The sequence below is a fragment of the Diceros bicornis genome, chromosome 32 (assembly GCF_020826845.1).
Source record: "Diceros bicornis minor isolate mBicDic1 chromosome 32, mDicBic1.mat.cur, whole genome shotgun sequence".
NCBI classification, from domain to species: Eukaryota; Metazoa; Chordata; class Mammalia; order Perissodactyla; family Rhinocerotidae; genus Diceros; species Diceros bicornis.
Window position 1 is genome coordinate 19,096,743 of NC_080771.1, and position 16,313 is coordinate 19,113,055.

Sequence of the window (16,313 nt, forward strand, 5' to 3'; positions counted from 1 at the left end):
CCAGCCAAGAGTGCCCCGTCAGCCAGTTCTGAGCAGCCGCTGAGGTCCAGGGAAGTAAGGCCTGGTTGCTGGCAGCAAAGGGCTGCCATGGCCTCTGTGGAGACATCCCAGCAGCTGTGCAGGCTCAGCTCCTGCAGCTGCAGCCCAGCCACCTGGCCCAGGGCCTGCAGGGCCTCCGGTGGCAAGCCAGCGTGAGTCCTCCTGAGTGAATCACAGTAGGTTGTGGAAGGAGAGTTGGGAGGGGGAGGAGTCCTGGGGGCGGATGGAGCCCCAGGCTGGGCCTAGCTTGAAGGTGACATGACAGTAGGCCAAAGAGAGACGCTCCAGGCTTGGGGCACAGCCACTGAGCCAGCTGAAGCAGGGGTTGGCCTGGTCCCGCAGGCCAGTCCGGTTGAGCTCACGGAGACAGCTCCATGTCTGCTGGACCCGCTGTGCCATTTCCAGCTGAACTAGCAGCATGCTTGATGTGAAGAGGCTGTTGCAGCCACAAGGATATGCAGGGCCGGGCAGCCCAAGATCAGGGCCACAAAGGAGGCCTTGTGGGGCTGCCCCCACTGAGGTACAAGCTCTGCAGGCATGGGCCCAGGGGGTAGGCGACAGACTGCAGCAGCACCTGGTACGAAGCTGGCGAGCCATCTCGGTTGGTCAGGCTGATGCAGGAGATGCCCCTGAAGCCCAGGCTCTCGATGGCCAGAAGGGAAGCAGAGGACATGGGGATGTACCACACACTTGTCTAAGGGGTAGCAGCAGGACTGGGGTTAGTTAGCCCTCTGGCTTCAGAGGGGTACTGGGCATTGAGTCTGGCAGGAAGTCACTGGCAGGTCAGGGAAGGGCCCTTTCACAATGGGGACCTACTGTGGTGTGTAGTGTCATGTGTGGTTGAAGGGGTGCTGGTGGGAAGTGGGAGCTGGGAGGACAAGTCACACTGGGGCTCAAAGGGAATAACTATGAGAGGAAGGTTAGTGATGGACGGGACTGGATGACTATGGGGGGAGGACAGAGTGGGGAGTTGGCAGGCTGGGCACAGGAGGACTGGGAAGTGGCCTGGAGGAGACCCAGCAAAACCCCCGGGGCAGGAGGGCAAAGTATGCTGGACCCCAACCTTTGGGACTTTCAGACCCTGAGGTCTGAGACCCAAGGACTCAGCTCCTACTCCAGGGACTCAGAGCTTGGCATGAGCTAAGCAACCAGCCTCCTCCACTTTCTTGAGAGCGTACAAATAGCCCTCAGAATAGCTGAAGGCAGGAAGAAGCGAGGCAGGTGTCCCTCACCACAACCCCCTGTGGCCCAGGTGCCAGTGGTCTGGGGCAGGCAGTGAGGCCTAGATCCCCTGGTGGCCTCAATGTCTCAGCCACATGAATGTTTGCAAAATTGGGTTTTGTGTGTAAGTGAAAATGCTTGCGTGCATGTGTGTGTGTGTGTGTGCGCACATGCTTACACGTGTGGGCCCTGGAGGCTTCAGAGTTCAAGATGTGCTTATGATCCCGGCAGCTCATCTCTGGAGGGTCCGTCTATCTGTCTAGGTAAGGAATAAGAAGCCTCCCATTCCTGTGGGTGGGAGCTAAGAGAATGAATCTCAGAGGCACCAAGAAGGTGGGCTGGCCCTGCTGTAGAGGAATAGCGGAGCACATGGTTGGAGTGGGGTGGAGCTGGGAGGCAAGCTCAGGGCTAAGTCATTGTGGGAATAAACTGGCTTGTGTAGGAGGAGTCTGGGGAGCCCTAGTTTTCATAGAACCTTCCCTGATTTTGTGCCAGAGGGAGCCAAAAGGAAGTTGATACAGGTCTGTGTGGAACAGGTCTGCGGGGGGAGGGAGAAGAGGGCTTGGCTTCTAAAATCCTAGCCCCGTTTCTTTACTCCTGACGGGTACCCAGGTTGCAGGCAAGTGGTACTCAAAAAAGGCTCTTGTTTTAATGTATCAACATGATCCTGATGCAGGAAAGCAAGCTCCCTGAAAAGCCTCTCCTGTCAGCAAGCGCAAGAACAAGCTGATGTTCCCTGCTTGTACCCCACAGAACATCACTGAAAGGGAATCAGGAAGGTAGAAATGACACATAATATGCACTCTTGCAAGATACTTATCAACAGGAATCTCCCAGGAAGACACACGGAACTCATTCCCAGGTGTGGAGAAACCAGCCTGGCTTCTGCCACAGAGAGAAGCAGCCACCTACGGCTGTCATCATGGGAAGGAGCGTGTGGTAAGAGATGGGGACCAGCTGCTGGCCACTTTCACAGGAATCAGGGGTCAAACCAGCCTCCCTCCAGACCCCCTTCCTGGAATGGAATGTGGATGAGAGGAGCACTCCCCACAGCTTCCCTTGTGGACACTGGGAGACAGTGGGGTAGTGGGAACTCCCAAGGGCCTGGGTCCCTCTCTCAGATTTAAGGAGAGCTGGGGAAGATCCTGGTGTGTGAGGGTGGGAGGGTGATGAAAAGATCAGGGAGGAAAGGTAAAGCAGGACTCTGGCTGTTTTAAAGCTCTCCATGTCAGATGAGCCCACGTGATGATGAAGAGCGTGAACTATGGCTGGGGGAGTGCAGAGCGGTGCTGGTTGCCAAGGCAGCACCAGCCCCCAACAGTCACATGCCACCCCCCAGGGCCCCAGCTCAAGCAGCCTTCAGTCTACCTTCTTTCCCTTCCTTCCTGAGACTTGGTGGCCAGGAATGTTCTCCCCTCTCCCACTGCCTCCCTATGAACAAGGTAGACAAACAGCTGAGGGACAGTGCTGGCAGTCAGCCCAGGGTCCAAGTCCAGGGCTGGCTGGTGGCAGCAAAAGTCACCAGATAAAGGGGCAGGGCCCAGCCTAAAGGACTTTCGGCTATTGGTGTGTGTGTGTGTGTGTGTGTGTGTGTGTTGAGATTTGAGACCGCCTCCCTGCTCCCCAGTTTTTCTCGGTGGGGAGGGGGCAGCCTCTAAGCCTTCACCCAGGTAGTCTAACCTGGACTCAAAGTGCAGAAGCCAGAAGCAGCCTTTTAGGGATATTTATCATCTATAGGGGGCAGAGTAGCAGGCAGAAGCAGGCTCCTGGGTTCTGATTTTTGACCCCAGTGTAGGAAAGTTCCCCTTCCCAGGCCCTAGGAAGATGCTTCTGGATGCTTCAAGGGTACCTGTTCCTGCTTCAGCCACCCCATCCACAGAGGGGCCAACTAGCCCGCTGGTATCCTCCTTTCCCAATGCTGGCATCTGAAGAGTAAATGCAAAATCATTTGGGAAATGCCCTAAACCTGTTAAAAGTGACACGTTCCTTGACTGGGAGAGGCCAGCACGTCCCTGTACCTAGTGAAGCCCCGAGCTGAGACTGCAGGCCTGTGTGCACACGTGGAAAGCCATCTGACAGAGAGACGGCCCTCCTGTCTGCTGGTATAGGAATCCAGAGCTAACATGCTTGCTCTGCAGGAGACGTCTGAGAAAATGCATGCCCTGGCACCCAGGGGCTTTGGTCTCTAGGGAGGAATTAGACCTCGGGGGTCATTTCCAGAGGCTCCTCTGCGCCTTTATAAACACCTCAGGCAGGAGAAGGCAGCATCTTCTCCTGAGCCGTCCTTAGTTTTTTTTTTTTTTTTTTGGTGAGGAAGATCAGCCCTGAGCTAACATCCATGCCAATCCTCCTCTTTTTGCTGAGGAAGACTGGCCCTGGGCTAACATCCATGCCTATCTTCCTCCACTTTATATGGGACGCCGCCACAGCATGGCTTGACAAGCAGTGCATTGGTGCGCGCCCGAGATCCGAACCCTGGCTGCCAGTAGCAGAGTGCGTGCACTTAACCACTATGCCACGGGGCTGGCCCCCGTCCTTAGTTCTTCACAGTAACCAACCCAGCGGCAGGAAACCAGGGCTCCCCCCCGTAGTGTACAGGGCCTGGGTGTGTGTGGGGTGCTGCCTTTGTCTACCTTCTTATTTGAGAAAAATTGGGATTAAATGGAGGCAGGTCAGAGGGAATAAGAAGTCACTAAGTTGCACATCCTAGCCTGGCCTGATGAGGGATAGGCCCCAGGTTGGCCTTGGTGAGCCAGAATCTTCCATTGTACCTACTAGCTGGGGGCACTACCTCATTAGCAACCTTCCCACACTTGGGCCCTGGGAGATGGTTCCTGACAGTAGGGTTCTGCAGATTGCTCTCTGGGTCATGGTGGTGGTGGGATGTCAGCAGGGCCTCAGATGCCCAGGCACCTGTATCCTGGTTTCCCAGTGCTCCCAGCCCGGAAGGGTGTGGGGAGGCTGAGTTTTGCAGAGGCATCAATCGGGTCTTTGTCAACGTTCTATCTGGAGCTCACAGTTAGCTGGAGCAGCCCCAGCTCTAAAATGGTGGACTCTACGATCCCAAACTCTGATCCCAGCTTCCTTCTCCTCACTCCTTTTATCTCATTCCAATCTTACCTCTACCCCTGGGGCCTGACTGCCCACTTTGCTTCTTCTGCCCTCTCCTTCTCTGCTGGACTTCAAGAGGCCCCTCCCGTTATTATTTCTCCTCAAGGTCCTTGTGGCTCTGGCCCCTTCATGCTGCTGTGCCCATTCTCCTTGACCCCTGCCCAGCCAGGGATGATGAAACCACTGCCTCCTCTGGGTGTGTGCTGGGGATATGGAATTCTGCCTGAGGATGCCATGGCCTCCCCTCTTGCCCATGCCATTAGCACTAGCCTCCCCCACTCCCACCTCCTCCTTGCCTCCTGGCTCTCTTCTGATCCTCCCCAAGATTTCTGCCCAAGCCCAACATCTTCTCAAGCCCCTGAGGCTACTGTGGTACCCTCCCCTTCCTCCAGCCTTCTCAGAGATGACTTGTTCTGTTTCAACAAGAAACCAAAGCCATCAGGTGGGAAGGCCTCCCTTTGCCCTGTCCACATCCACCAGCTGACTCCTGGCAGGGCCCATCCTAACCTCCTTCCCTCACTTGCTCTTTGGTTCAAGGCAACTCCCTTCTCCCGGCCTACTGAGCCTGTCCCCCACCTTCTCCCCTGGGAACCCTGCAGACTCGGCCTTTCCACTGCTCCTTCCTAAGGGTCCACAAACACCCCACAGTCTAAAACAACAAAAAGCCACCCTTGCTTCTGCACCTCTTCTTCTCCCCTCTCTTCTTTCTCCCCTTCCCTCTACAGTCATGCTTCTTGGAATCACAAGGATGCACCCACACCCACTGTGGCCACCTATTTACCCCTGCCTCACCCATTTCCCCTCTACCACTGCCCCCACAGAATCACTTATTCCTGGCAACAGCCCCCTCCAGCAAGGTCATCAACATCTGGGGGCTTCTCTGCAGACCTCCCACAAGTGTCCTCTTTGCCATGGCACCTGCTGTGGATGGCCAGTCTCCCCGATGCTATCTCCCACTGGGGGTTCTGTGACTCTGCCCTCCTGGCTCTCCTCCTACCTTCTAGCCTGCTCCCCATCAGCCTCTTTTGTGGTCACCAAAGAAGAGAGATCCAGTCCAGAGACCAGTGAGTCCCCCATGGTTTGTTTCACTCCACCACACACACACACACACACACACACACACACACACACACACACACACTCCCTCTCTCTCTCTCTCTCTGTGTTCCCCTCCATGTGCACCCTGGCAGACTGCACTTCAGCCCATTTGTGGTTATGAACTACTTTATTTGCAGTTCACATCTTTTCCCAGAATAGTAGACCCTGGTAGCCAGTTACCTGACGGACCTCTCTCCAGACACACAGATGCAATATGCCCAGATCTGAATTCACTGTCTTATCCCCCAACTCTGCCCCTTCTCCTAAACTCTCAGCACCCGCTACCAAGTCACCCCAGTCGGGAATCTGGGAGTCGTCCTAGACTCCTCCCTCACTCCCCACATCCACAATGACCAAAGTCCCTTCCATTCCATCCCTTTGATATACTGTAGTCTGTCCCTCTGCTCCCACCTCACACTTCTGCCTTAGTTCAAGTCCCCTTATTGTCTGTCAGAAATATTTTACAGCAGTTTCCTCCTTATCAGGGTCCTGGCCTCCAGTCTATCCTTGGTATTGTCACCAGGGTGATCCTCACAAAAGGCAAATTGACAGTGTTCTTCAGACCCTTTGGTGGTTCTCCACTCCACAGGATGGAGGCTGAGCTTCTGAGCCCCTCTCTGTCAGACTCCTGACCATCAGCCCCAGCTTGCCATGCCCGCTCCCCCTCCTCCCCACCCCTGGCTCTGGGAATGCCAATTTCTGACCATGTCTCATGCTGCCATGTCTCTGCTCAGCTGCTTTTTCTGTTTGGGGTAGGTGTCTCACTCCTTACCTGTTCCTATTTGTCTATTTAGCAAACATTTATTCCTCCCTCAAGACTCAGCCCATGCATCCTCTTCTCCATGAAGTCTTTTCTGAATCTTTTCTCTGCATCCCCGGTGGGCCTCACAAGACTCTGAGTGCATGACCCCCTCCTTTTGGCTCGTGCTGTCTCCCTCTCACTACCAACTCCTGAGTGCTGTGTCTTACCCAGCCCTGCTCCCCCAGGGCCCAGCACAGTGCCAGGCACAGACAGACAGCACCAACATCAGAGTGAGGCCTCTGCATGCATCTCTGGTAACTTTCTGTCTTCCTTCTGCCCTGTGAATATGCCAAACCACTCTACTGAGGCCCTGGCCTCTACCTCTTTTCTCACACCCCTAAGACAACTTGGCCTCCAAATTCACTGAGCAAAGAGGCCAGTAGCCTGCCTCTGAGGAACTTCCTCAGCAAGTGGCTTCACACTGCCACCCCCTACTTCCTGAGGAGGAGAGGTGACGTCCTCTCCATCCTATCCAAGACCAAGCCTTGTACACTGAAGCCTGTCTCTGCCACCACCTCAGGTGGCATCACCATTCCTGACCTCTGTCCTCCCTACATTCACCCCTCCTCTAGTGATTCCCTTCAACATATAAACATATTTGAGATTTCTCCCAATTATAATCCTTTTGTCGAGCCCACTTCAACCTCTCATTACAGTCCTATTTATTTCCTTCCTTTCATGGGGAAATTTCTTGCAAGTGAGGTCCCTTTCTACATTTCCTTTCTTCTCTTATTCACTCCTCAACCCACCTGGCTTTTTTCCCCAGATGCCAAGTGTTGCTGAAGCCATTGGTGACCTCCCTGGATGTCAAACATCATGGACACTATCTTTTCTTTATTTCTGGACTCTTTGTGGGATCTGACACTATTAGTCATCCACTCAACACTTTAAATGCTCTCTGCCTTTGACTTCTGTGCCCTCCTCTCACTGAGATCTCCTCAGCCCCCTCTGTGGGTGCCTCCTCCTTTCCATGCCCTTAGACTGGTGTCCTCCCCTGGGGCATTCCTGTGGCCTGCTGTTCCTATGGCTCTTCATGCTCTCTCAGGGAGGAAGTTACTTAGATCCATGGCTTCTACTTCCACTCATTCTTTTTATTTATTTATTTATTTATTTTATTTTATTTTATTTTTTGTGAGGCAAATCAGCTCTGAGCTAACATCCATGCCAATCCTCCTCTTTTTGCTGAGGAAGACTGGCCCTGGGCTAACATCTGTGCCCATCTTCCTCTACTTTATATGGGACGCCACCACAGCATGGCCTGACAAGCGGTGCATCCGTGTGCACCTGGAATCGGAACCTGGGCCATCAGCAGCAGAGCGCGCGCACTTAACCACTACGCCACGGGGCTGGACCCTCCACCCATTCTTTAATGACACCAAATCTATATTTATCACCCAGAACTTTCTCTTGAATTCCTCACCCAGAAATCCCACTACTAACTAGATCTCACCATCCAGATGTCTCACACTTCAAATTTTTAGCAAGTCCAAACAAATTCCTTTAGACACTAAGCTCAATGACACTGGATAGATAACTTGAAAACAGACTCGACTTATACACACACACTTTTAATATGTTGCAGTGGAGGATTCCGACCCAGCAGGGAAGAGAAGATTCTACGTAAATGGTATTTGGGCTATTTTAAAACTAATCAGTTTAGCTTCTTACCTCATAGCATAAATCAAAATAAATTTTACCAATAAAAAAATTAACACAGGGGCCGACCCAGTGGCACAGCGGTTAAGTGTGCGTGCTCTGCTTTGGTGGCCCGGGGTTCGCAGGTTCGGAACCCGGGCGCACACCAGCGCACTGCTTGTCAAGCCATGCTGTGGCAGCATCCCATATAAATTAGAGGAAGATGGGCACGGATGTTAGCCCAGGGCCAATATTCCTCAGGGAAAAAAAAAGAAGGAGGATTGGCATCAGATGTTAGCTCAGGGCTAATCTTCCTCATTAAAAAAAAAAATTAACACAAAAAGTCAAACCATAAAATAGAAGAATTTTGCTGTGAACCTAAAAGTGCTCTAGAAAATAAAATCCATTAAAAAAAAGAATAAAAATATGAGTGTATATTTGTCATATCTCTGAAGAGGCAAGAGATCTCCAAGTTTAAAAAACAATGGAAGAAATAAGAAAGAAAAGGACGTTCAGAATCAACAACATAGACATTTAACTACTGTATCTCATAAATAAACACATATCTATAACTCAAAGTAAAAGGCAAACATACTAGGAATATATTCACTAAATATGTAAGGATTAATCTTTTTTTTTTTTTTTTGTGAGGAAGATCAGCCCTGAGCTAACATCGATGCTAATCCTCCTCTTTTTGCTGAGGAAGACCCGCTCTGAGCTAACATCTATTGCCAATCCTCCTCCTTTTTTTCTCCCCAAAGCCCCAGTAGATAGTTGTATGTCATAGTTGCACATCCTGCTAGTTGCTGTATGTGGGAGGCGGCCTCAGCATGGCCTGACAAGCGGTGCGTCGGTGTGCGCCTGGGATCCGAACCCAGGCTGTCAGTAGCAGAGCGTGCGCACCTAACCGCTAAGCCACGGGGCCGGCCCCAGGATTAATCTCTTTAATGTATAAAAAGTTCATACAAATGGGTAAGAAAAATACTAAGACCCCAACAGTTAAATGGATAAAGAACATGAATAAACAAAAGAGGGAAATATAAATGGTCAGCTAATGAGAAAAACTGTTCAACCTCAGTAATAACCAAAGAAGTCAAAACTAAACAAAGAGTTATCATAGCTTGCCTTTCAAACTAGCACAGACGTTGCATTCACCTCCCGGCTGGGCTGTCTCCCTACACTCCGACTCACCCTTTCCAGTCCACTCTGCACTGCAGAGTTCTAAGACACAAATCACACCATGTCACTCTCCTGCCTACCATTCCTTTAAAGGCTCCATGAGGGTAATCAAGAGAAAGCCCCAGTAATATCACCTGGCACATCTGCCAGCTTGCAGTCTGACACCTTTCTAGCCTCATCTCCCAGCACTTCTCCCACACACATCTAGGTTCCAGTCACATGGAACTTTCGTGGTCGTTTCCAGAACTATTTCATACCTTGGTGCCTTCACCTGTGCTGTTACCAGTCCTGGAAGACCAAACTTCATTTCATCCTATTCCTTCAGGAAGCCTTCCCTGATGCTGCCAGTCTCCTTTGGATGTCCTTCTTCATGTTCCCGTTGCATCCTTCATTCCAGTGTCACAGCACTAAGCACACAATATCATGATCACTCACATACTTGTTTTTCTCCTTCACTAGACTATGAGCTCCTCCAGGGAGGGGACCATGTCTTATTCATCTGTATAGTCCCAGCACTGTAAGAATATGTATGTATGAATATGTATGCACACATGAACGGATGGATGATGTATGAGCAGGGCCATGAGCAAGATGAAGTGAGAGACAACTGAGAATGTGCCAGGTGAGGGTGGGCACCTTACCTCCTGAAGGGCATTCTGGGCTGCACAGTACCAAGCATGACTCACGATGGAGGCCTCTTTCTGATCTGACAGAGGCAGGAAGCTCAGAATATATGTGAGCATCTGAGAGAAAAAAACAGTGCATTGAGGGCTGTTAAGAGTTGAGAGGCCTTTGGAAGCTACTCAAGCTGATAGTACAGTAGGTCTGAGGGGACTAGAGCCCTGCCTTCTAGTTCATCTTGGATCCTAAACTTCACGGAGTTTTCACTTCCCCTCTCCAGCCTCCAGGTATCTTTATTGTGAACAAACCTTCCCTGGGGCACGCCTGTGGCTCAGCAGTTAAGTGCACGCGCTCCGCTACTGGCGGCCTGGGTTCACATCCCAGGCGTGCACCAACGCACTGCTTCTCCGGCCATGCTGAGGTGGCGTCCCACATACAGCAACTAGAAGGATGTGCAGCTATGACATACAACTATCTACTGGGGCTTTGGGGAGAAAAAGGGAAAAAAAGGAGGAGAATTGGCAATAGATGTTAGCTCAGAGCTGGTCTTCCTCAGCAAAAAAGAGGAGGAATGGCATGGATGTTAGCTCAGGGCTGATCTTCCTCACAAAAAAAATAAAAATAAGAAAATAAAATAAAGTTATAAAAAAAAAACCAAAAACCTTTCCTGAGCCCCATCTGGTTGCAGGTTTGTACTGACTAATAAAAATCAAACTTCCTGGGGCCGGCCCCGTGGCTTAGCGGTTAAGTGTGCGCGCTCCGCTGCTGGCGGCCCGGGTTCGGATCCTGGGCGTGCACCGACGCACCACTTCTCTGGCCATGCTGAGGCGGCGTCCCAGATACAGCAACTAGAAGGATGTGCAGCTATGACATACAACTATGTACTGGGGCTTTAGGGGAAAAATAAATAAATAAATAATTAAAAAAAAAATTAAACTTCCTGCTGTTTAGTAAAAAGAACCTGGACACTGGGACCAGATAAACCTAGTTCAAATCCTTACTCTATCAACTGACCTCTCTCTGAGTTTTGTTTTCCTTATCTGTAAAATGGCAATTGTAGTGAGATTTAAATGTGTTATTGTGAGAATTAAATAACATAGTACAGTGTCTTGCATAGGATATAGAACACAGCAAGTCAGGTGCTCCTCCTATGATCATCAGGAAGCCACACCCCTTCCTCCTGCCCTCACAGGTCAGGCTTTGGGACCCAACTCTTTTCCCATCTTCTCCACTGCCAAATCACCTTTTCAGCTGGCTGTTGAGGTATGATCCCAGCAAGACCCAAACTGGCAGGCTCAGGCCCTCACTCTACCTTTGTTTTATGAGGCTGGGGTGGTGAGGTTGGAGGCTCTATAGGGGACTGGTTGTGAGGCCAGGAATAATCTTATATTAACTATTCTTTTTTTCTGGAATCTTCCCTCCTTGACTCCTGTGACACTGTGTTTTCTAGGGCTCCACCCAGCACTCCAATTGCCTTCTTTGGCTCCCAGGGCTCGGACCTGGGTCTTTTGATCTGTTTACTTCCTAGGATAATAAATTCATTTGCATGGTTTCAACAGTTACCTCTATAGGAATAACCAACAATTCAATATCCCCTTATTGTCCTATCATCCAAGTGCTAGCCCAGTATTGCCAACTGTCCACAGGCTCCTTCATCCAAATGTTTTACTATCACCTTAATCTCAACCAAAATTCATATTCTGTCTTCAGTCGAAAGCAGCTTCTCCTCCTAACTTTCCAGAGCCTGAGCTTCCATGCTAACAGTGTACACTCCCTGAAGATTGTGATAATACTTTGTACTCTTCATGCTCTTCTGTCCCTTGCTCTCAGATACAGGTGTAAGGTTTAGGCCAGGCTAACTTAGACTCATTCAAATTCCAACTCCACTACTTCCTAGCTGTGTGACCTCAGGCAAGGTACTTGACCTCTCTGAGCCTCAGTTTCCATATCTGTAAAATGGGGATATTAAAAATCTACATCATAGTCTTATGGGAATTAAATTATATATATATTATGTATGTGTACATATATATATTTAATAGATTTGATGGGCTTAACACCTAATATATGTTCCATAAATGGTTGCTGGATTGTTGTTACTAATATGTCTACCTTTGAAACTTCACCACCTTAGTAGCCCAGATCTTTATCACCCCAGACCTGGATTCCTTCCACAATCTCCCACCTGACCTCCCTGCCTCCAGGCTCATCCTTGCTAATCATTCTGTACACTGTCACAAGGTTAATTTTCCTAAAAAAACAGCTTTCAGTCTTAGCACACCCCTGATGAAAACCTTCAAGGTTCCCCATTATCCTCAGTACAAAATCTCCATTCTTGGTTCAGCACTGCCAGCTTCCACGCCTGACTGGATCCCGGATCCCAGAGCTTCCCCAATCCAATCTTCCCACTGTCCTACAAACACAGCATGTCTATTTCCTTTTGCCTATGCAGGCCTCTTTCCTGGAATGCCATTCTTAAGCTTGACCTCACCAGCCCATTCTGATCTCTTCTTCTCTTCTCTGATCCCTAGCACACACAAGGTGCTCAACCAATACTTACTGGATTGAATTAAGGATGGACAGTCCTCTACCTCTGTTTTCACCAAAGGCTTGCTCAGGGAAGGGGTGGGGAGTTAAAGCAGATCATTATTGAGAGGAGAATGACTACAGAGAACAGCCTAGGAGGCTAGGCATGGGGAAGAGAGGCTGATGAGGACTGGGACTGACCAAGCTCCCATCCCCAGGGGGAGGCAGGAAAGCCTGTCCAAGCCCAGTTAAGATAGTGGCCATCCTGTCTTCTGGGACTGAGCAGCCAACCCAAGGAGCAAAGGGAGGGCAACAAAGTCCTCACTGATGGGAGAGAGCATGATTCTTTGAGCTGAGAAGGGGGGTGGCCTTTCTAGAGAGATCAGAGGAGGCAGTGATAAGGATGAAGTGGCCATCCCATGAACCCCATCCCAAGGGGCTACTAGAGATATAACTCGTCATCCCTGGGACCTATAGGGATGGTATGAATATCCTTTGAGGCCAAGGGGGAAAAAGATGCCATTGCAAGGGCCTCAATGGGGTGGGAGCAGTCCTATTGTTGCTAAAGGGAAAGAGCACCATTTCTGGGTCGATGGGGAAAGAGTGGCCTGTCTCCTGTAGGCAGCGGGAAGCGGGCTGCCAACTCTCGGGGCAAAAGAGATTGAGACGCCATCCTAAGAGGCCAATGGGGACAAAACCTGTTATTTCTCTCTGACCAGTGTCAGCAGAGTGGTCTTGCTTCAGGCTAAGGAGAAGGAGCAAACATCCCATGGGATGAAGGAGGTAGGAGCCGCCATTCTAGGGGACGAAGTGGGGAGCAGGCCTGTCCTCCGTGAAGGAACGCAAAGACCAGGTCCGGAGTTGATGGGGAGAGGGCATTCTGTCTCCCACCGCGAGGGGGAGGGGGCAGCCATTTCCAGGGAATGGAGCGACCATCCTAAGGGACGAATGGGGATAAGAACGGTTACCCTTCAGGGACCACGGGGTGGAGCGGACATCTTCCAGAACTGAGGGGGAGGGGCGGCCATCTCAAGAGAAGGGGTTAGACAGAGGGCCTGTCCTCTCTGAGGTGACAGAGCAACCATCTCCTGGGCCCGATGGGGAAGGAGAGGATGGTCCCCCAAGCTAAGGGGACGAAGTGGCCCAAAGGCGGGGCCGTTACCCATAACTTGCAGGTCCTGGGATCTTCTGGGCGGGTCGTTTCCGCCAGACTGGCAGGGCCGGGCGAGCTGTCTGTCAGCCCCTCCCCACAGCCCGGGACCCCGAGGGCGGGGCCTGTCCGGAGCTAGGCCTGAGGGCTGCATCCTCTCACCTCCAGGGGCAGCGACTCCGCCATCGCATCCCTGCCGCCTCCGCCCCCGCGCAAGGCTTTCTGGGAAGTGTAGTCCCACCGACTCTGGAGGGCGGGGCTTGGGAAGGAAGTGGACCTCCCATTTCCGTCTCAGTTGTGACGCTTTGGGTCTGCACCGGAAGTGTCGGTGCTGTCGATGTGGTACCTACTGACTGCAGTTTCGGTCGCTGTTTCTTGTTTCCCCGGCTGGGTGTTTGCGTTGCACCATGGCGGTAAGGAGGGCTGGTCGGGCGAGGTCCGCATCGGCAAAGCGCTCTCGGAGCCGGGAGACTGAAAACAGAGGAAGGATATCAAGGGAAGCGGGTCAGCCGGACGGGGGCGCTGTCCAGTGGCCGGACTGTGCTAGAGCGAGGCAGTGGGGAGAGGAGCGGCGCAGGACCGTACCAGAACTGGTGCCAGAGCGGGGTGGGCGTCAGCCTAGATTTGGACTACTCTAGCAGATGCCGGAGAGCGGCACCATTCAACGCCCCTCAGGAGTACCCCCAAAGCTTGACCTTACCAGGAGAACCAGGAGATATCCGCCTAGTGTTGGATTATTCCAGGGCGAGCAGGAGGCAGTCGTAGCTGGGGGTGCTGGAAAGATAGTGTCAGCCCTAAGCAGGATGAACTGGAGGAGGGGTGGACGTCCCAAGGATTCTGCTAGGTTTGGGCACCCGGCAGAGGTGCAGATAGAACTCTGTAGCTAACCAGACTGGTGGGGAGGATGAGTAGGACCCTCGCTGAGGGGGGCTCTGATAGCGTATCACTATCCTTCTGCAGCCCAAGGGCAAAGTGGGCACGAGAGGAAAGAAGCAGATATTTGAAGAGAACAGAGAGACCCTGAAGTTCTACTTGCGGATCATATTGGGGGCCAATGTAAGTGCCTGCCTCCTTGCCTCTGTCCCCACCCAGGGTCCCACAGTCCTCAGCTCTGTTTGATGGTAGTGGTGGAGGGTGTATGTGGCAACCAAAACTCCAGGAGAAAACTCCAATTAAAAAGAAATGAGAGGGCCGGCCCCGTGGCTTAGCGGTTAAGTGCGCGCGCTCCGCTGCTGGCAACCCGGGTTGGGATCCCGGGTGCGCACTGACGCACCGCTTCTCCGGCCATGCTGTGGCCGCGTCCCACCTACAGCAACTAGAAGGATGTGCATCTATGACATACAACTATCCACTGGGGCTTTGGGGGAAAAAAAAATAAATTTAAAGAAATTAAAAAAGAAAAAATGAGGGCCGGCCCCGTGGCTTAGCGGTTAAGTGCGTGCGCTCTGCTGTTGGCGGCCTGGGTTCGCATCCCGGGCGCGCACCGACACACCGCTTCTCCGGCTGTGCTGAGGCCCCGAGTCCCACATACAGCAACTAGAAGGATGTGCAGCTATGACATACAACTGTCTACTGGGGCTTTGGGGGGGGGGAAACTATTAAAAAAAATAAAATGAGAAAGGATCCTGGCACAGAGAAAGTGATGAGTGGTAAAAACAGAAGAAAATAAAAACAAAAAAGAAATGAGGGCATGAGTCCCAGGTGGGCTTGAGAGCCCTTCCCCTCCCAAATACACCAGGGCTTCTTTCCTGGGCTGACGTGTCAGAGGGGAGTCTGAGTACTCAGGACTTGGGGAGCAGACCTCTTCTTCCCCTAACCCTGTAAGAAACAACCTTTCTCCTTCCACAGCCTAGTCTAACTCTTGGTCAGAGTCAAGGGAGGCTCATGGTTTAGGGATAGCATTTGATCCTAGCCTGATCCTGCGTCTGCTTACAGGCCATTTACTGTCTTGTGACCTTGGTCTTCTTCTACTCATCTGCCTCATTTTGGGCCTGGGTAAGTGTCCCCCATCCTGGGAAGTGGATGAGCACACAGGATCAGTGGCTGGCCTTTAATACCCCTATTCTTATTCTGCAGATGGCCCTGGGCTTTAGTCTGGCAGTATATGGGGCCAGCTACCACTCTATGAGCTCGATGGCACGGGCAGCCTTCTCTGAGGACGGGGTCCTGATGGATGGTGGAATGGACCTCAACATGGAGCAGGGCATGGCAGAGTGAGTGTCCCCCGCCGCCAGCCCAGGTGAGCGGCCCCAGGGCTGGGGTGCTGGGGCCCAGATAGCCCAAGACCCACAGCTGCCTGCAACCTGAAGAGGGTACAAGGGAGCTGAACTGGGGCCCATCTGCTCTTTGGCCCTTGCAGCCTTCCTTCTATCCACAGGCACCTTAAGGATATGATCCTACTGACAGCCATCGTGCAGGTGCTCAGCTGCTTCTCCCTCTACATCTGGTCCTTCTGGCTTCTGGTGCGTGGGTTGTGGGGCTCCCAAAAAGGAGCTGGGGCATCTAACCCTTCTCTTCTTTCATTTCCTGCATCTGACTTCAAGTTACCCTTTCTCTCCTAGGCTCCAGGCCGGGCCATCTACCTCCTGTGGGTGAACGTGCTGGGCCCCTGGTTCACAGCAGAAAGTGGCACCCCAGCACCAGAGCACAACGAGAAACGGCAGCGCCGACAGGAGCGGCGGCAGATGAAGCGGTTATAGCCACTAACTTTGTGGCCACTGGTTGCTGAGCCCTGGGTGGCTCTGTCAGGCTGCATGGCCCCCATGCCAGGAGCAATGAGGGCCTAGTCCAGGGGCCAAAAGCAGTCTGGGGTATAGGGTTGTTGAATAAATGGCTTAGATTGTGGCTAATGGCTGTGTGGGTGATGATGAGGTACAAAGTAGGAAGAGCCAGTTCTTTGTTATTTCCCTCCTGCTACAGACCCAGTGTAGT

General features: G+C 51.9%; 1 protein-coding gene across 3 annotated transcripts; it reads left to right on the forward strand.

The window, feature by feature from the left end:
• The first annotated feature begins 13,687 nt into the window (after positions 1–13,687).
• On the forward strand, positions 13,688–16,226 carry TMEM208 (transmembrane protein 208). 3 transcript variants are annotated; one of them, XM_058528019.1, is made up of 6 exons: positions 13,688–13,795; positions 14,343–14,438; positions 15,318–15,377; positions 15,459–15,595; positions 15,742–15,844; positions 15,944–16,226. In XM_058528019.1, exons 1-6 carry the CDS (start codon positions 13,790–13,792, stop codon positions 16,079–16,081), a joined length of 540 nt encoding a protein of 179 aa, XP_058384002.1. In that variant the 5' UTR covers positions 13,688–13,789; the 3' UTR covers positions 16,082–16,226. The 3 variants fall into 3 exon arrangements, with proteins under 3 accessions (XP_058384002.1, XP_058384003.1, XP_058384004.1); XM_058528020.1 differs by having other exon boundaries at positions 15,760–15,844; XM_058528021.1 differs by lacking the exon at positions 14,343–14,438 and having other exon boundaries at positions 13,700–13,795.
• The last annotated feature ends 87 nt before the right edge of the window (positions 16,227–16,313 follow it).

What these genes read in the sequence shown, in the direction of transcription:
- TMEM208 (XM_058528019.1), top strand. An exon ending in GGATCATATTGGGGGCCAAT is followed by an intron (nt 14,439 to 15,317) that starts GTAAGTGCCTGC and finishes GTCTGCTTACAG; the next exon opens with GCCATTTACTGTCTTGTGAC. An exon ending in ATGGAGCAGGGCATGGCAGA is followed by an intron (nt 15,596 to 15,741) that starts GTGAGTGTCCCC and finishes TGGCCCTTGCAG; the next exon opens with CCTTCCTTCTATCCACAGGC.